General features: G+C 45.4%; 1 protein-coding gene across 3 annotated transcripts in view; it reads right to left on the bottom strand.

Annotated features, from left to right (window-relative positions):
• Nucleotides 1–20,568, bottom strand: part of ANXA5 (annexin A5) — a 1,060,565-nt gene that overhangs the window by 727,611 nt on the left and 312,386 nt on the right. For all 3 annotated transcript variants that reach the window (XM_078676848.1, XM_078676851.1, XM_078676850.1), the window contains exon 5: nt 291–404. In XM_078676848.1, the coding sequence (XP_078532974.1) occupies nt 291–404 (114 nt within the window). The remainder of the gene's footprint in view (nt 1–290; nt 405–20,568) is intronic.

The following is a 20,568-nucleotide window of genomic DNA, read 5'->3' as shown; positions in this document are numbered from 1 at the left end:
ACCACAGACGGAAGGGAAAGGAGGGTGGGGCAAAGAAACACAGACTGAGAGAAAAGTAAATTAGTGAGAATGAGGACGAAGTCAATCAATGGTAAGCAAGGAGCGGGCTCCAAGGCCCATGTAAGTAAACAAAATGTTTTGTAAGTGACAGTATATGCGCCTTCTCAGGAGAGACCTAACAGTCAACCCCTTTATCATCACTGGAAGCATAACTATATTCTCGCCAGTCATTCGTGATAATGCACATGGAATCATTTTACTTCCTCTCTTCTTGAATTCACAAAATGTACCTTAATTGCATTCCTCAATTCACAGGCATCGTAGGTGTGTGCTGGCACCATCAGGGCTAGAAGAAGGGTTTCAAATTTACCAGAAAGTTCAGATTTCAAGTCTTCAATAAGATCCTGCCACATGAAGAAAAAAAATCCTTAGTCTGTGTTTAAAATAGTGATGTCGTTTCTAGGCTTAGGCAGCAGGAAGGCAAATCTGCAAACAACTGCACTCAGCATTTAATAAAAAATAAAACAATAAAAACAGCACACAACTAAATATTTGAGGTAATTTTAAACCGAGCCTCTACATCAGGAGGCGTTCTGTCACATTATGGCAAATTTGTGCGACGCTGTGCAAACATTAGAATTAAGCAACCTTGAGGTTCAGCTTTAATTATATCAAATAAAATACGATTTCACCCAAAAAAACAAAAAACGGTATGACCGTACAACTTTGCATTTGCAATGAGAAACAAAAAGGGCCACTTTTTGCTACTAATGGTTTATAATATTAGTACTAATATTCACTGTACAATATATTTTCAAATGGTTTGCAATGTCCAACAGATGCTCCTTGAATGAGAATGTTGCGATGCGTTTTCACTTGCTCATGAATGGCCTTCTGCTTTTCAAGAGATAGCAAGAGAAGAGTGGGTGAGGATGCAACAAAGGTTTGAAACATTTGAAAATGGAGAAAACAGGGCGAGTTATGGGCAGTCAGAACACCTACAATATTGATCAGACCGCTGAAGTGCTAATTCGGATTGCTGGCTATTTAATAAGTCAATTGCTATAAAAGCATTTCCTAAAAACTATATTACGTTTTTATCTAGAAGTCAGTCATGTGATAAGAGGACGGGAGAAGGGTGACCAGAGTAGCCATACAACATGTGTTCCTTTCATCAGGGCATAATATTCCTCCTACCACCTACCACAGCAGAATTGACTTTGCCAGACAGCTTCTGGACAGTGATTAAATGCTTAAGTCATTAAAATAGCAAGGTTCCACCTTCTCTTAGTGTAAATTATGAAAGAAAAGGAGATGGTAGCACTTTGACATTAATAAGGTTTTCTAGTACGAGAGCACTTTGCCTTCCAAGGGGAAGCAGCTTCAGGTTAGAGCCTGAAGGTGGGTTCATAGCTGTAGTACTCTCCTATATAATGCAGAAGTGCTGCATATGCTTTGTACTGTGGAGCATGTATTGTAGTAGGTAAGCTGAACATTCTGCTAGCCCAATCAGTATCCTAGGAACTCTAGCACTTTGTTCAGCTGTTTTGAGACTGTACATGTTGGAAAGTTTACAGTTGCTCTGTACTGCTTTACTGTTTTACTGGTTGAATGGACGTTTACGGCCCTGCACAGACTTGTAGTAAGCTGCAAGGAAATCTTACCTGTGAAAACCTCTGCATCCGGCGCCTTTCCTACAGGTTTTGTGGTGAAGAACTGACCACACAGCTGGGCCTCGACTCCATTGTTAGATTGTTGTCCAGAGATGGTGAGAATGGAGTTAGTAAGAGTAGAATAGAGATGTCCATGTGTATATACCCAAGTAAGATATTACAGCAACAGGTATAGGTACCCGGGAGTCCTTTCTGCTTTTGCATTAGCATGTTTGGATACATTTGAGTATCCACTGAGCAATACTCGATTTAGAAATGAGATGGTTGCATTTGTTCCACCTCACAAGGGCAAAGTGGTTTAGTTTTATGGAAGGGTTTTGTCCTTTCTATTTAAGAGTGATGCTCGTTTACATCTAAGGTGTGTAAAGCACTTTCTGCCACAGAATCTGGTTGAGTAAAGAATAAAGGCAACTCAACAGATTGGTTGATGTGGAAGGCAGAAATTACTTTGGGTAGAAATTTAGGATTAGTATGAAGAACCACTTTGTTTTGGTGTACTTGTAAAAAAAGGTTCTTCTATGGTTAGTGCCTGAAGCGCACCCACTCTACTCAGCGATGTGATCGCAATGAGGAAAGCAACTTTCCAAGTGAGAAATTGCAGTTCACATTTATGCAATGGCTCGAAGGGTGGACCCATTAATCTGATGAAAATATTAAGATTCCACACTACGGCAGGTGGAAGCCTTGAGTCATTCCATAAAGGCCTTAATAACAGGCACTGTGAAAAGACACAGGTGTTACAATTCTGAAGGTATGCAGCTATTACAACATGCAGTAAGCGTATAGATGTGTACGCTAGATTTAAACGTTGTAAATGCAGTAAATAAATTATATTTTGAACTGAAGCATCAAGTGGGTTGATGTGGTTATTACAGTAAATAACAAACCATATCCATTTTGCTGCATAGCTAGCTTATGTAGTAGGTTGTCTAGCCTCTTTAATAAGGTTCATGCATTCTGGTGGAAGATTGTGGTAGCCAAACTGACTTCAGGTGCCAGATCACAAGGTTGAGATGTGTGGGATCTGGATGCATTATCTCTCCACGGCTGTGTGCGAGGAGACTGGATGTGAGATGTACTTTTTGATGAGAAACTACTTAGAGCTCCAACAGGGTGGTGAACCAAGGTTGACGGGTCCATGTGGAGCTACTAGGATTAGTGTGAGGGACATTTGCCTGAGCTTCTGAACCACTAGTGGAATGAGTGGGAGAGGCAGAAAAGTTTAGGCAAATATCCCCGACCAGTTTATCCATGGTGCATTGCCCTTGGATAATGGGTGTGGATACCTGGGGGCGAAGCTTGGGCATTTTAAATTTTGGTGTGTGGCAAACAGATCTATGTTTGGGAAGCCGCACATTTGAAAGAATGGGAGGAGAACTTGCGGGTGGGGCTCCCACTTGTGAATCTGTTGTCTCTGCCTGCTGAGCAGGTCTGCGATTTGATTGTCTAGTCCCAGAAGGTGTTCTGCGAGGAAATCAATTCTGTGACGTATGGCCCACCTTCAAATGTCCTGTGCAAGGTGTGACAATTGGAGTGTGTGTGTCCCTCCTTGTTTCTGTATATAATACATGGCTGTCAAGTTGTCTGTGCGTATCAGGACATCTTTGCCTACAAGGTGAACTTGAAAGGCTTTGAGCGCTAGAAATACTGCCATCAGTTCTAGATGAATTGTGTGAATCTGCTTTTGCTGCGGATTCCTGAATTGCGTGAGTTTGGAGAAGAGCTCCCCACCACTGAGCGATGAGTCTGCTGTTCGCACGGTCTGTGGAACTGGGTCGATGAAGAGCCACCATCTCTGGAAGGGTTTTGTAGATTCCACCACTGCAGAGAGCGATGAGTGCGGCTGTCCAACACTAGATCAAATAACTGACCCGGAGACAGATTCCATTGAGGTGCTAAGCATTCATGAAGGGGACTCATTTGAAACCTTGCATAGGGAACTATTAAGATGCAAGATGCCATCATTCCAAGTAGTTGCAGGACTACCCGAGTTGGCAATGAGTGTTGGGGTTGGAATTGGGAAATTAGAGCCTGAGTGTTGCATATGCTGGCTGAACTGGGATAGGCTAGAGCTTTTTGTGTAATGAGAGTGGCTCCCAAGTAGGTTTGCGTATTGGAGGGTTGGAGATGGGATTTGGAAAGAGTTACTGTGAATCAGAGTCTGTGGGGCAGCTGTACTGTTTTGCGAGTGTGTTGTAGACAGTTTGCTTGTGAACTGGTGTTGGTGAGCCAGTCGTCCAAGTATGGGAAGACGTGAATGTGTTGTCTTCGCGGGGGAACTGCGACTACTGAGATGCATTTAGTGAATACTCTGGGAGCAGTGGGGACTCCCAAAGTAAGCACTTTGAACTGATAATGTCCCACTACCACAAAACGGAGGTATTTAGGATGAGAGAGATGTTTTGGAATATGACGTATACGTCCTTTAAGTCTAGAGTAGACAAAGTCGCCTTGCTGAAGGAATGGGAGGACTTGTTTGACTGTTACCATGTGAAAATGGTCTGATTGGATATACAGATTTAGGTCTCTGAAGCAATGTTCCCTCTAATTTATTTCCTCTGTGTGCGGCAGTGGAGGGTCTCTGTGCGCTGCACCCATGGCTATGTGCGCCAGGAACCAAACCGCGCGTGTCTGCGGCGCCAAATGGCACTCAAAAAGTTTACTTTACAAAGTGAAAAGATGGTGCATTTTCACACATACAGCGCCACAATAAGAGTCTTAAGGGCAGTTTGCAAATTGGATAATCACGCCATGACATGATTTGGTTAAACTGGCCCATTCTGCCCTCTGTTCCACTAGTTTTTCCCTCGTTTTTGTTCCCCTCTGCTCCACTCGTTTTTTGTGCCTTTCTGCCCTCTGTTCCAATCGTTTTTGTGCCCTTCTGAGATTAACAACCACAGGGGGTGTCCAAAAAGCCCGAACCCGGGACAAGCAATCAGTACATCTAACAAGAGGTTCAGGGAAAGAGAACAATAAAAACTATATGTACTCCCATAAATTCAGAAGGGAAGAATCAGAAAGAAAGAGATAAAGATTGGTTAAAGAAGCCCATTAGCACAGTTACTGGTATCAAAATTCCATATTTATTACATAATACATCAATAGCTCTTAAAAAAATATACATACAGATATGCTCAATACAAAAGTGCTGCGATACATAAAGGGAACATAGATCAAAAACCAGAGAAGTGGCAAACAAAACCATTACATACTGGGATAAAGGAACATAAACATGAATATTGTGTCCTTAATTCAATTTGGGCCACAGGGAAGCGTCGACGGCGTTTCGACCGATATATTATTGTGCGGTCATCTTCAGGACTTGAGATTTTTCTTTCGCAATATATATCTGTACAATAGGATTGCAATTATTTCTTCCCTCATATGTACATTCATGTCATAGTAGGCTTCTTCATAAAAAATGGACTTTTAGCCACCACGTGAAAATAGTAAAAGAAAATGAAAAAATTACAGAAAATATAGTAACCCAATACCAAACACCAAAGTGAATCAAAAAGTCCACATACCAGAATAAGTAAAAAAAGAAGGCAACATCACCTTCAGATTAAAATTAGGTAGGACCAATCTTTATTTAAGGCCGTCCAAAGGTACTTTTAGCAACTAAAAAACTGAAGCCAGTTTTTCAATATGAACCATTGCAATATGGAGACTCTAAATAGAACCCCAAGCAATTCCACTTACCACATATAGCGGATACAGACTTCATACGTTTAACTTGCTTCTAAGTGTCAGGGCAGTGGCTCCAATATTTTAACCAACTGCTCACCTCATTATTTGGCTGGTGAAAAGGGGGAGGTAGACAAAAAAATTCATATTGTCACTAAATGACTGAACCAAACCAATGTGTCAATTTAGAAAAGGACAATCCACATATTACCTCAAAGGACTAATACTGTCCGTAATGAGACAAGCAGATAATGTGGGCTTCTCACCAATATTCAAGCACTCAGAGAAGGAATGTTGTCAGAAATATAATTCTGAAAGATAATCAAACCACCATCATCGTGCTAGATAGCGTAAAGAGTGTAAAATAGTACAACGATATAATTGTCAGCGCTGTGAGAAATGCACTCGAAAAAATATGTGTTTTTTTGGCAGAGTTTTATATAGCGCGAACTAGACCCGAATCGAATATCAGAGCGCTTTACATAGCTTCAGTTACGTTACATTAGGACACATTCATTTTTGTTAGGCTGAGTCTCGATTTAATCGTCAGCACATTACATGTATATTAAATGTTTCATTACATTCAGGTCATATCGATGCCACAGACCTAGTTACCAAATGTCAAAAAAATGTGGCGGTCCAAGACTTACCGAGCGTACAAGTGCGAGAGACAGAAAATCGTGCCGCGTCTGTAAAAGCTGCAAAGAAGCAGACCCGACCGGCAATGCTAAATACTGGTTCCGGTGCACTAGATGGAGAGTAACCTGCTGGTGTTAGCAAGAAAAAGAAAAAAAGAAAAAACGCCCGCCATCTTAAGATGGTCAATTGTGGTGTAGTAATAGTTCACACAAGTCGGCCCCATATCAAAGTTGTAAATCGGTAGTATAAAACTTACAGATTATCACTAGACTAGGAAGGACATCAATATCGACCGAAAAGAGGCTGACCGGCATCATGATTCACTATTTAGTAAAACAAAATTGGAAAAACGGCCGCCATTTTAAAATGGTAAACGAACACCAGAATCTTGGTGAGGGACATAGAAAAGAACGGCCAAAAAGCCAGGAGAAATGGTATTTGTATAAACCACTAGTGTAAGTAGAAAATGTTAAAAAGATAGAAGACAAATATGAAATCATATAAGAAATTGTGAAGATCAAGATAACTTCAACGAAAAAAAGCAAAACCAAGTTAACAAAGGCATTTTCGAGGAGGAGCCAAGATGGCGATCGGGACGGCTGCTTAAACGCTTGGCTCCGTGTGCCCTCCCGCCCCGCACGTATATCCTGGCGATTATCCTGAGCAGCATTTGCTAATTTGAGTAGGTGGAGGGAAGCATTCACTTACCGTCTGTTTTTGAGACTCCTCCGTGCAGCTGACCCGAAGAAATGTCCCCGATTGTTTGGCGGCCTTCGAGGTGTTGAGACCGGGATCTTGAGTGAGGAGAGTGTCCGGCCGGAAGTGATGTGCCAACGGCCTCTGGTCACGCTGGGAAGCCGATCGGGGAGAACCTGGGATCCGAGAGCTGAACGAGATGAGATCCACCCACTCCCTATAGTGGGTTGCCTTGCGGAAGGTGATCTATAGCCGGGCTGGAGTGACATTCGTGCTGCCCGGCTCCCCTACAGAGAGACGCCCGATCACGATCACGACCCGCCCCGGGAACCTGTGGAGGGCTCTCGAGGAGCGACAGGGGGTGGTTTAGCCTTTTGGTGCCTCTCCTTTCTGTCGCCTGCTCCGACTACTGAGATCCCGCTGTGGACCCTGCGGTGTCCAGTTGTTGGGCCCGATCCCATGGTGAGGTGGAGGGACGAGAAAACGGAGCTGCTGTTATGGCGGATGGTGCCCTCCTGCGTGCCCCTCACCCGGGTAGGGAAGCCGATGCACGAGAGAATCCCGGGGTTTGGCACCATGAGAAACCACCCACTCCCAGTGATGTCCTGGCTGCTTTAACATGCCTGCAGACTACCCTGATCCGGGAGGCTCGAGAATTGGGGAACAGGATGGCTGCCATTGTTGCTCCGCCGTTGTGTGACGGCGCGGATCGCTCTCAAGGAGGCGCCGCTGTGTCTGCCTGCGCTACATTGCCGTGTTCCCCGGATGAATCTGCACTCTTGGAGACGAGGATGGCTTTGGTTCGCGAATTGGCTGTGGATGACCCTGTCGCATTTGTGATTGTCTCCTTGGGGCCTATCCCTGAACTGCGAGTTGGGGGAACGGCATCGGTCCATGGTTGGACGGCGCCGGCGGGGCTTCAGCGCTTCCCGCTCCATGTGATTCCTTTTTCAAGGCTGGCGGGACTGTCTTCGGACTCGAGACTGTTGGTGCTGTTAATTCTGTTTCGATCTGTCTTCTGCCATGCATCCTTGGCGAGACTCCGGTGGCTTGTGTTCAACGGCATGATGGCACTGCTGGGTCATCCCGGTGTATTCGGACCTTTTGTGCTACTTTGTGTCCTGTCTGAGACCTGGTTTAACGTTGGCACTATTGTGATGTATTCCTATAGGTTCTGTATCGATCCCCCTATTCCTGACCCTGGTTTGGTTAATAATTAACTAGCAGCCATCCCACGGTGCAAAAACCATTATCTGATTAAGCCACACCACGGCACAGAAACGTGTTATCTGATTAGGTCATAACGCATGCCATCTAATTAGGCAAGCACTATTCCTCCAGCCCCTGATAAGGCATACGGAGTTCTCAAAACAAATCAAACCTATGACAACCTGGGAAAATCCCAACAGCCATTGTTTTGATTTTACCGAGAACTTCAGTAAAAGAATGTGCTAACGACCAGTTTGTATGACATCCTTATTGACGTATATATGTCCATCCTTACGTCAATCTCGGCACCTTACAGGTATAAATATTACCGACATTGCCTTAAGCAAACACACGCGGTGGTGACGAGATCGGAGCAGCGAGACTTGCCGAAGAGCCCAGCACAGAGCGAAGCCCACTGGCGCTGCCCCGCCTTCCTGACGCGCTGAGAAGGAGACGCTGCCTTTCTCCTGCCGAGAAATCCAGCTCCGGCGCTTCCAAGCAGCCCTTGCAGGCAGCTGGAATATCAAGACCAAAGACGAGAGATACCAGCCTCAACCATTCTAGATCTCAGGTACAGAACTGAATAACCCCTTGCAGAGAATTCTTGAGTCAGTCACTTGGCAAAACAAACCTAACTTAAACTGCTACTTATCTACTCCCGCCCACGTATTAGGCTTAGGTCAGGTACACCGGGGTAGGCGTGGTTAGAAGCACCAGTTGAGGACGATTAGTCAAATGTATATATGTATGTATCTATTTTATCCATTTTAAATATCTTATGGCTTAGAAACCATATCAATGCTTTTACAGTATTATTTTATAATTCTGCTTTTACTGTATGCACTTTACTTAACCATAAGTATTGCAATAATATCGATTCATTTCTCTTGTACGAGAAAAGAGACTGATCAATAAATAACATCTTTTATTGAACACGCCCGTCTTCCTTTTCTCTACAATCTGGTGAAACTAAGAATGCACTGAACTGACTGAGTAAAATAAGTTGTCTTTTGTTTTCAAACTACTCTAGAGATACACTCTTGATTAGGGGAGAGCAAAGTTGTCATGTTCTATGGTTGTCAGAAACTAAAATCCTTCTTGTCTATCCAGGGAGGTTAAACTCCTCTTTGCCTATTCGAGAAAGTTTCTAGTGAACTCTGAGCTAGCTGGCAAACCCAAAACTTTAAGTCTAATATCGTCAGTAGAAGACCTAGTTAACCTCGGCCCTAGGTCTATACTATTGAAGGTATTATTCCAATTTGCAGAGCCTATTGGGATAATAGGAACTACACTACATGGCGCCCAACGTTTGGATAGGCGATAAAACTAACGCAAGACATTAGAGTAACTCAGTCGTGCTTTTTCACACAGAACCCCTTTTTTTCCCATAATACTCCAAAGACGTCTGGAGTGGGTGAAAGGTCATATCTGCCAAACCTCGCAGGAGGAGACTCCTATGTATGGTTCTTGGTTTAGTCAACGTTGAAGGATACACTGTTCCAAAATATTGTGCATCTAATCTTTGTTTCCATAAGAAACCTGATCTGCAAACAAACGGAATAACCTTCCTGTCGGTAAAATGGTAGACAGTGAAGAAGAAAGAGAGACAGCTAGAATAACAGCTGAACTCATAGCAGCTGATACTACTCTGCAGGAAAATGACCCGGATATAATACTCATCCCGGTCAACATAAGAAAATCTATAACTTTAAAACTTATAGAAAATGGACTGACACCGAGAGGTGGCACAGTCATATTCGTAATTGAGGCACACGAATATCGGCAGACAGAGGTGTTCTATTCATGGATAAACTTTCCAGCAGCAAACGCTGTAACAAAGGACTTCCACTATTACAAAACAGAGGAACCTCCTAATGAGTACACTCCTTTCGAGGAGGTGGAAGTACCACTCAAATTCCAAGAGCACCTGCTCTTGTTTAATGGCGCCCTAAAACATAATAATCACATCACCAGGCTCGGTCCACTAGGTAGACCAGGAGCAACGTGGCCGGTCCTAGCCAGATACACACCACATCCAGACATTGAAGAAATGCCTGCACCAGAACTTTTAATACAGCTAAAACAACTAATCAAAATACATAGACAATTAGTCCAATATGTGGGGACTTCAACAGTCCAACCAGCAATTAAAATTCCACAGCTGACCCCTCATCAGGGGAACACATAAAATTACACCACAGAACATACAGTCCTGCCTAGGTAAAGTACCAGCTAAACGGGAACAAATTCCATTCTGGTTAGCACAAAAAAATCACTCAAATAGAGGCGGTATTTCCAGACACCACTCCTCTTGAGAAACACAGGATTCTGACTGTCTTCCAATGGGAATCGCACCACACGTGGAGGACTGTGACACTTGGGGTACAGTCTTTGCTTCCGTTTACACATAAACACATGGTGTACCATCCATGTCAGTAATACCAGATGTGCTAAAACAAATTCAAGATGAATACGGTCCAGAACCCGCTTTAACTCTTGGTATTAAATTACTGAAAGACTTCAAGCAGGTCTCGGCAATATTACTAGCCAACATAAAGGGAGAAGCAGAGAATGTGGCGATCCGCCAGAGGTTAAAAGAGGCAAATATAGCAGACCAACCAGCTGAAATTGCCAGAATTATAGAAAAATCCTATGAGGAACTAGGTAGAGGTAGTTTGGGTGGAATACCGGTAAAACCCCAACTAGTTGAAAGTCCAGAAAAAGTATTAATTAAAAATGATTTAAACACTCAAAAAAAGAGCTGGGATGGAAACGAACAATCCAATCCTAAAGAAAAAAGATTCCAGTCCAGAGGAAGGTCTCCTCGGCGGAGAGAAAGATCTCCGAACCAAGGACGCAGGTCTCCCCAAAGTGAGCCCTCTGGGAAAAAATACAACCTTAGAAATAGGGATAATATAAAGAAACCTGATAGATATCAAGATAATGATACACGTCCCTCTCAATCTTTTCAGACTTCCTCGCAGAAATCGGAAAGAAGAGGACGATCAGAACACAGGGAAGAGCACGTCAAGTCTAAAGACAAGGAACCTGCTCATCTAAATAAAAAGTTACAATTTCCAAAAAAGAAGGTAGCCAGTATTAAACTAATCAAAGATGCCGAGAATACTGAGGACACAGCTGAAAAACGGAGAATGGGCTCAGACAATGCTAGACAGCGCAGCAGAAGTGAGCATAGCTCGCAAAGTCCTTATGAATCATCTGGAGACAGTGGACACGAATGAATATATTCAAGTGGAAACTGCAGACACCAGAGTTAGCAAACCTCACAAAATATATGAAATAACATTACATATAGAGGGGGATAAGACTAGAAAAATAAGGGGTTTATTTTGGGATAATCTCTCCAAGGGCTATGACATCCTGCTAGCTGAAAAAGACTGGCCACCAGAGTTTGTCAGGGAGTGCCCTCATGGCGAAGAAATAATTATGCCTGCCTTCTCAAATCATATTCCAATTCATAAAAAATATACACTTGCTAGAAAGTGGGCAGTGGCTCAAGCTCCTGCTTTATATAAAAATCATGTCGGATGGGATGAGGACTCTCCTCCTCACAAAATCCAGTTTAAATCACAACCTACTGCACAGAGGCAGTATCCAATTAAGCAAGAAGCTAAAAAACAGGTAAAAGATCCTAGATCAACTTGAATACCAGGGGGTGATTGAAACTTGCACCTCACAAATGAACAATCCTTTGTTTCCTGTCTCCAAACCAGACAATTCATATCGTCTTGTTTTGGACTACAGACACCTTAACTCATGTTGCAAAACCTTTGCAGTGCAAAACTCGCATAGTGCTGCACTAATGAATAACATAGTGCGCAAAAAATACAAAACAACATTAGACATCTCTAATGGATTCTTTTGTCAGAATATAGCACCAGAGAGCAGATATTTGACCGCGTTCTCAATAAATGGCGCTCAAAAAAACTTCTGTCGGTTACCCCAGAGGTTCAAGAACAGCCCAGGATTATTCTCAGCGAGAGTAACAGAGTTACTACAAACCTATGATGACGAGGCATTATCTTATGTCGACGACATTTACCTAACAGATGAGGACTTGGATACTCACTTGAAAAGAGTGAACACCATAATACTTGGTTTCGCAGCAGGAGGGTTACAAATTCAACTTTAAAAAGTCTAGAATTGCCCATCTAACAGTCCTATTTTTAGGATATGAATTATCAAGTGAAGGCAAAAGCCTGGCTGACAATTTCCTAGAGAAATGTGCTGTACTCCAAGCACCTAGAACACTAAAAAACCTACAATCAATTCTAGGCTTCCTAAACTTCGGAAGAACATACATTGCAAATTACACAGAAAGGGTTAAACCCCTTTATGATCTGATAAAACCAGATTTTAAAAGAATCAATTGGACTCAAAAACATTTAGAAATTCTGAGATCCTTACAAACAGACATGTTAATTAATACAAAATTAGAAACACGTGATAACACACGCAATCTTGTGATTCGAGTCATCCCAGGAAGATGCGGATTCACATACCTGACCTCTAATGAGGGAGAAAAGGTACCAATTGCATACAAATCACACTTGTACACAGAAGCTGAAAAGAAGTTCAGTATTAAAGAAAACATTGTTCATGCAGTTCAAACGGCTATAGCAAGAGAAAAAGACAAAGCTGACGGTAGACGTATCACAGTCAGAACAGCAGAATCAGCCTTTGAGGCATTAACAACCCCATGTAATTTACCAACAACAGCGTTGAATCCAGAATGGATACAATGGGTGAATTCTATTACAACGGACAAAGTAAAATACTACTTCGATCCAGAATTAAAGGAATTAAAATATCTAGAATATGAAATGACATACCCTCTGCCAATCGACATTCTGCCCTTACGACAGTACGCCTGTATAATCTATACAGACGGCCATGCTCAACCACCAGGGTGGGGAGAACAAGCGTACAACCCCACATGTGAAATTACAAAAGAAGTGTGGCACGGAGGGAAACTGAGACCTCTGCTAATAAAAACACACTCAGTAGAAACTAATTCAGAAGAACAAACTGAAATAATAGCATTGAAAATGGCGCTAGATAATGCAGATCGCGAATTCCCGACACTCATAGTGTCCGATTCATATTACTGCGTCAAATCACATAACAACGATTTGCAGAAATGGATTCAAAACGGTTACAAAGATGACACAGGTGCAACAATAAAGCAAAAAGTGCTTTGGAAACAAATAGTTCTTTTGCAGAAAGAACTACCAAGGACTCACGTGATACACTCACTGAGTCATCAGCGTGATGGCGTTCACGTTGCAGGGAATTCATTGGCTGAGAAAGCCACAACGATAGCAACTGAATCGGCTTCCGTAGTTAGAAAAAAGCGTGCAGTAAAATACATTGACGGTGAAACAGTGCTGGCGGTGAGAACGTCATCAAAAGGAGACTGCTCAGCGCTACCGATCAACTATCCACTCAATTATACATAATCGATGCAAACTCCGTCCCTTTTGCTCGAATCCCTGGAGTGGGGGATAGAGTAATTCCAAACACGGACAGGAGAGGCTTGTTAATAGCAGACGCACATATGGGTGAGGGTCTCAGACACCTCAAACTAAAAGATTCCCTGGAAGAATTACAATCAGTGTACTGGTGGCCAGGCATGAGCCTGCATCATCACATCTTTGTAAAGAACTGTCCAGACTGCAATAGAGATCGCAGTGGCGAGAGAAACGGTATATTACCATGGCGTTTCACTCCAGAATGGATCAACAATAAAAAATAATGCGTCCAATTAACATATATAGACTAGTTTACACTTGTAATGTAGACCCGAGCATTCGGCTGACGTCTGGACTGTTATAAAAAGATTTGTGTAGGAAGGTAGATCCCTGACTATGGTTGCCCCCAACTTTTTGCCTGGTGTTTTGCTGGTTTTCTGACTTAGTTGACCTGGGACCCTGCTATTCAGGGCCCCAGGCCTACTGCTCTCTCTGTAAAATGGATTCCATGTACCTTAGGTACATATCTAAATTGGATACTGAGTCACCTTATCAGTCCCTGTACAGTGTACCTTAGGTACCCAGGGCATAGGTGTACCCAGGGCCTACCAGGGGCTGCAGCATGTATTATGCCACCCCTGGCTGGCCATCCAAATCTGACACAACTGGCTGCTTGACAGCTGGGGCAAGGTGGTGTAATCACCCTTTGCTTTAGATATAGTATACCTATATCTAACCCTAAAATGGACACACAGATCTCCTATCAGTCACTCCTATGGCAGGCCTTAACAATCCTGAAGGCAGAGTGCTTGGAATCGTGTGAGATGGTGCTCTGGCATGAGCTGAGCCTGTCTGCGGCTTTCGGGATCCATCCCTTAGCCGTTTCCATGATATCGCATACCATATACTCTTAAGTGCATTATAATCCTCGCGGTTATATGCCAACTCTGGTATCGCTTTATCAAAACATGTCGAGTAAGGTGTCATACGAATTGGAATACTAACCCCTCGCCAATTCTGGCGACGGGGTTAGCATTCCACCCTTCTAGAGGGACACGACATGTATGTAACTCCTAACCCCGGTTAAAGTCAGACATAGCCTCAGCTCCACAAAATGGATGCTGCCACCGAGACACAAGTCTGCCCTCCTGCTGCTGGGAGTCCTCCCAGAGCAGGAGATAAGGACAAAGGGTTTCCTGCCAGGGGCGGTGCCAGCACCGTCCCAGACAGGGTTTTGTGTATTGTAGGTAGGCAGGGCTTCAGAGGAAGGTGACTGCACGTGGCACCCCGGTGCTCACTGTGCATAGGCTGGCTGGAACCAGTTCCAGGGTCACTCCAGACCCTGTGCTGGGGAAAAGCCCGCCAAGGAAGTGGGTGTAACCACCCCCCTCCTAGTCCCACCCCTAGGGCAGGACTTAGTCGCGTGCCAGCCCCTTTTTACAGGATAAAGGTAGGAACTGGCCCCCTTCCAAATCAGATCATCTTTGAATCCTGAAACTACTTTCCACGAAAGGAACTCAAGACTTCTTCCTAAGATTTCTCCCTTGTGACTAAGGAGTAGTCACCCTGCATCCGCAGGCACCATCTTTAGAAACACTGCGGTCTGCTGCAAGTCTCTCCTCCGGATCAAGACTGCCCAGCTCGACGAGAACCGGCTTCCCTGGCACCTCTGACCTCTACCTACATCATCAGTCACGCTGAGATTCGTGGGTGTGACGAGACCTCGAGGGACCGGCCATCTTCAAGACTGCACGACTTCTGCACAGCAAGCCCGCCGAGTAATTTCCTGGTGAGTGCTTTGGGGTCCGAGAAGCCCCGACCCTGAGCAGCTCCAGCACCGAAGTGCAGCCTCCCAGCATCTCCACGATCTGCGTGGGGCCCTTCTGCTTTTTGCTGCTCACCGCGTTGTTTGGCTACTAGCCCGCTGGCTTGTGGCCTTCTGAACGACGCCCGACGACATCACTGCTGCTAGTCTGGTTGCTCCAGACTGGCCCTTGCTTCCCTCCATCGGAGAAGTACCCTGGACCCTCCTGGTCCGGCTAAGACGCCATTTTAGGTCCACCGCGTGGGCCTTGCATTTGCCAAGACTTGTTGCCCAATCCTGGGTCCAGCGACGTCGACAGTAAGAACCTTCGTGGGACAGCTCGCACCTCCATCCTGGTCGCCGACAACGCCTCCTGGTCCGAGAGACTGCAGAGCCCAGCAGCGCCCACTCACCTGACTGCGGTGACTTCGCCCGGTGCCATCCTGGTGCCCACTTAATCACTGGCTAGTGATTCAAGAACTTGGTCCCCTCTGCTTTCAGGTTTTCTTCTTCCCTGATCCAGGCTTGGATCCATCGAACTTTCCTTCACTGGTCGCCTGCCAGCAACTTCCTTCTTCCAGGCTCCTGGTCCGGCAACGAGATTCCCGACGTCTTTTCAGACCTATGCAGCTGCAGCCCCTGGGCTAGGTAACTTCGGCACTTCGGTGTCCCAGCATAGCCTCACTATCCTAGGGTCAGGATCCACTGTCGTTTTCTCCCTACCAGGTCGGGTTCGCCCGTGAACACTAACTTTGCCTTTACTAGCTTCCATAGACTTTGTCCCGCATCCCGCGTGAGAGTGCACACTCTGCACCCGAGTCCCCTAGGCCTCCTAGAAGTAATCTAACGATTCTATAGTCAAGTCCTAGCGATTCCAAAGCCTATTAGTACTGTACTTACCTGCTAGTAATTTCGCATTCCACTTTTAGAGTATATGGTTTTTCGTGCCCCTCGGGCATTTGTGTATAACGTGCTAACTTAAGTATTTTCGTAAGAGTTTTGTTGTGTGCCTAGCACCCTGTCCTCATAAAGAGTACAGGGTTGTTGTGATTCTAATAAATACACTGTTTATTTTCATAACACTTGTGTGGTGTCCTTTCACTGGGTGTTCAAGGGGTACTGTGATGGTAAAACAGCTGGCTTAACACGCCCTCTAGAGTCTTAGCCTTAGACTGCTCGTATCCATGCTACTAGGATAGCTGGTCTATAAGGTTGACTTACAACCAATCATCAATAAGGGTTGTTTGGACTGATATATAGTGATCACTAGAATAGTGAGCACTGCACATCAGGCCAACTTCTCACATTGGTGAGCAGCGGTTGGGATTTGAGCTTGCTGTTGTTTTACCACACATGCCCTAAGAATATCTTGTGAAAGATCACATAAGTACTAAAGGTACATATAACTTAGCTTAGAATACTCTGAGTTCTACTGAACCAGCTGTTGTAGCTCCTAGGGCCTAGCACACCCTAAACTACAACTCTAGCAAGGGATCAGTAGGCAAACATATAGTGTAGGTAAGTGCACCACTTACACCTCACTAGAAAAGCATGTCTACCCAGGGAGATTCTACTGAGACTCCCCTGGTCAGTGTTGACCCTCCACAGGTCACTTCAAGATATGCAGCTCTCAGTTTCCAGGAGATGAGACAGATCTGTGTCTCCAGGAAACTGAAGCAGGGGTCTAACCCCACCATTCCCTTTCTGATAGGTCTCTACATATGATGCCAGAAAGCTTTCTCAGTTACATGAGAACATGCCAGCCTTAAAGGGAACCTCTGGGGATCCAGACCTCCCCAACACTGCTACTGCAGTTGAGGAGGAGGAGGATCAGGAGGAACTCTCTGGGGATGAGGTAGACAAAGGTCTTGAGGTAGTCAGAAGGCTAACCAGGGCCAACTTAGACTTACTTGGGCTAGGATCTGGGGGACCCCCAGTACTAACCCGAAGTGGGCCTAACCTTGGAGTTAGGAGAGATAGATCTCTTTCTAGGGACTCCAATAGATCTCTGCACTCTAATGCCTCTTCTCAGGGGAGAAGGAATCCTCCACAGAGGAGATTTACTTCCCCTCAGAGAAGGGAGCATGAAGCTAGGATGAGACAAGCTGAACTGAGGATTGAAAGGGAAGAAATTGCCCTGGCCAAAGAGAAGCTTGCCCTGGCAAGAGAGCAGCAGATGAGTGGGTTAGCTCCCACTGGTGGCAGCAATCTCCCAAGAGAAAAAGAGAAGGGTTTAGATACTAAACACCTGACTAAAATAGTGCCCCCCTTTAAGCAAGGGGATGACATCCAGAAATGGATGGCTGCTCTGGAGAGGGCCTGCACTGTGCAGTGCATTCCCCAGAGTCAGTGGGCAGCTATACTGTGGCTCTCCTTTGATGGTAAAGGTAGAGATAAGCTCCTCACTACAAGAGTGGAGGATGCTAATGATTACCAGGTCCTGAAAAATGCACTGGTTGATGGGTTTGGTTTAACCACTGAGCAGTACAGGTTGCTGTTCAGAGACACCCAGAAAACTCAGTCTCAGGACTGGTCTGACTTTGTTGATTGTGCCACTAAGGCTTTGGAAGGCTGGCTACTGGGTAGCAAGGTTACTGACTTCACAGGATTGTATAATCTTATTATGAGAGAGCAAGTCTTAAATAATTGTCAGAACCAGTTATTACACCAGCACCTGGTAGACTCTGATCTGACCTCTCCACAAGAATTGGGTAAGAGGGCAGACAAATGGGTCAGAACCAGGATTAGGCCCAAGAACCAAGGTGGTGACCAGAAAAAGGAATCAACCAAGCCTCAAGAGAAGGGTGGGAATAAATCTTCAGATCAAACCACATCAGGGCCCCAAAAATCCTCTGAGGGGGGTGGGTCCCAGAATCCTTCCAACAACCAGAAGAAACCTTATTGTTATCCCTGTAAACAGGTGGGTCATTTAAAAACTGACAGCAGTTGCCCAAAGAATAACAATAAGGAAAACATACCCCCAAGTAACATTCCCAAACCTCCTGTTACTACTAGTAGTAATCCCCCAGGTGGTGGGAGTGCCCCCAAGAATTTGGGTGCATTTACTTTGGGAGTTCCTGGGGACTCTGGCTTAACCAGGTCCCCAAACTTAGATACTCTTGTCTGTGAGACTGGCATGGGGTTTGCCAACTTCACAACTTGTCCCAACACTTTGGGCAAGTACAGACAGGAGCCCCTCATCAATGGTATAAAAGTTGAGGCCTATAGAGATACAGGGGCTAGCATCACTATGGTGACTGAGAGTCTAGTCCCCTCAAGGCAACTTTTACCTGGTGCCACATACCAGGTGACCAATATTGATGGAGTACAGAGAGATCATCCCATGGCAGTGGTCAAGCTCAGCTGGGGAGGTGTCACTGGCTCCAAGAGAGTGGCAGTGTCACCAAACTTGCCTGTAGATTGCCTACTGGGGAATGATTTAGAGCTCTCAGCCTGGGCTGAAGTAGAGCAAGAAACCCATTCTAAAATGGTAAACATCCATGGTAAGGTTAGTGGGGCAGTGATAGCCACAGCCCCAGTCCAAGATATCCTCCCTGAACAGGTCAGGAGGGCTGTGCCAGTCACAGCCCAATCTCAGACAACTTCCTTCCCAGAACAGGTTGTCAAGGCTGTGATGGTCACAGCCCACACCCAAACTGAGCCCCCTCCTGAAAAGGTTGGGAGAGTTGTGATGGCCACAGCTCAAACTCAGACAGATGATAGTGTTGTGAAGCTTGAAACTATGGATCACTCCACTCAGACAGAGAGTACTGAGGAGGAAGAGAAATCTCCCTCCCACCAGACTTTAGGAAAGGATCAGGCTCCTCAGGGAACTGATCTGACCCCTTGTGAAGAAACTGCCACAGAGGTAGTCAGGCCTAGCCTGGCAGACCCCCTGATGTCAGTGGACCCTTCCAAGGTGGGACCCAGTCTGGAGCAGGTAACCTGCCCCTCTCTACCCTGCCTCAGTCAGCCCAGGGCTGTAGAGGTCAGGGAGGCCAGTGTTGGACCCCAAAGGGCCCCCTGTCCAAAAGAATTCCCCAATCAGCAGATTAAGGGCACTGAAGCTAGTAGTCCTAGCCAAGTGAAAATAAAACCAACTCCTGAGGGATCCCCCTTAAATTTAGGTAGGGACCTCCCACAGATGGACACTATTGGGCACAGCCAAACCTGGGACCTGAGGGCCCCAAACCTGACCTGTCCCTCCAGTAAGCCAAACAGAGGGACCCAACCTCCAGCTGTAGGTAGCCAGAGGTTGACCCTGAGAGCCCAAAACAACTCAGTCTTGGAAAGAAAGGCCTCTATGGTGGAAAATGATTGGAGGAAGCTGAGCCCAAAATTAGTGGAGCCTCACTTCAGTACTCCATTTCAGCACCAGCCTTTTACTTTGCCAAAACACACCACAGGTAGAGATTCCCTATGGTGGAGACCCTCAGACACCCTTAGGGTGAGGGATTGCTTAGTGGACCATGAGATAGGGGGTAACCATGCCAGTGCTGGTACTTCCTTATATGGCCACTCAGGCAATATAGGCTTACCTGGCAAGGCTAGCCTTATCTCCTTTCGTTTGGGGGGGGGGGTTATGTAGGAAGGTAGATCCCTGACTATGGTTGCCCCCAACTTTTTGCCTGGTGTTTTGCTGGTTTTCTGACTTAGTTGACCTGGGACCCTGCTATTCAGGGCCCCAGGCCTACTGCTCTCTCTGTAAAATGGATTCCATGTACCTTAGGTACATATCTAAATTGGATACTGAGTCACCTTATCAGTCCCTGTACAGTGTACCTTAGGTACCCAGGGCATAGGTGTACCCAGGGCCTACCAGGGGCTGCAGCATGTATTATGCCACCCCTGGCTGGCCATCCAAATCTGACACAACTGGCTGCTTGACAGCTGGGGCAAGGTAGTGTAATCACCCTTTGCTTTAGATATAGTATACCTATATCTAACCCTAAAATGGACACACAGATCTCCTATCAGTCACTCCTATGGCAGGCCTTAACAAAACAATCCTGAAGGCAGAGTGCTTGGAATCGTGTGAGATGGTGCTCTGGCATGAGCTGAGCCTGTCTGCGGCTTTCGGGATCCATCCCTTAGCCGTTTCCATGATATCGCATACCATATACTCTTAAGTGCATTATAATCCTCGCGGTTATATGCCAACTCTGGTATCGCTTTATCAAAACATGTCGAGTAAGGTGTCATACGAATTGGAATACTAACCCCTCGCCAATTCTGGCGACGGGGTTAGCATTCCACCCTTCTAGAGGGACACGACATGTATGTAACCCCTAACCCCGGTTAAAGTCAGACAGAGCCTCAGCTCCACAAAATGGATGCTGCCACCGAGACACAAGTCTGCCCTCCTGCT

The sequence above is a fragment of the Lissotriton helveticus genome, chromosome 2_1 (genome assembly GCF_964261635.1).
Source record: "Lissotriton helveticus chromosome 2_1, aLisHel1.1, whole genome shotgun sequence".
In the NCBI taxonomy this organism is placed as follows: Eukaryota; Metazoa; Chordata; class Amphibia; order Caudata; family Salamandridae; genus Lissotriton; species Lissotriton helveticus.
The sequence above is the reverse complement of the archived record's forward strand: the minus strand, read 5'-3'. Positions and strand labels throughout refer to the sequence as shown.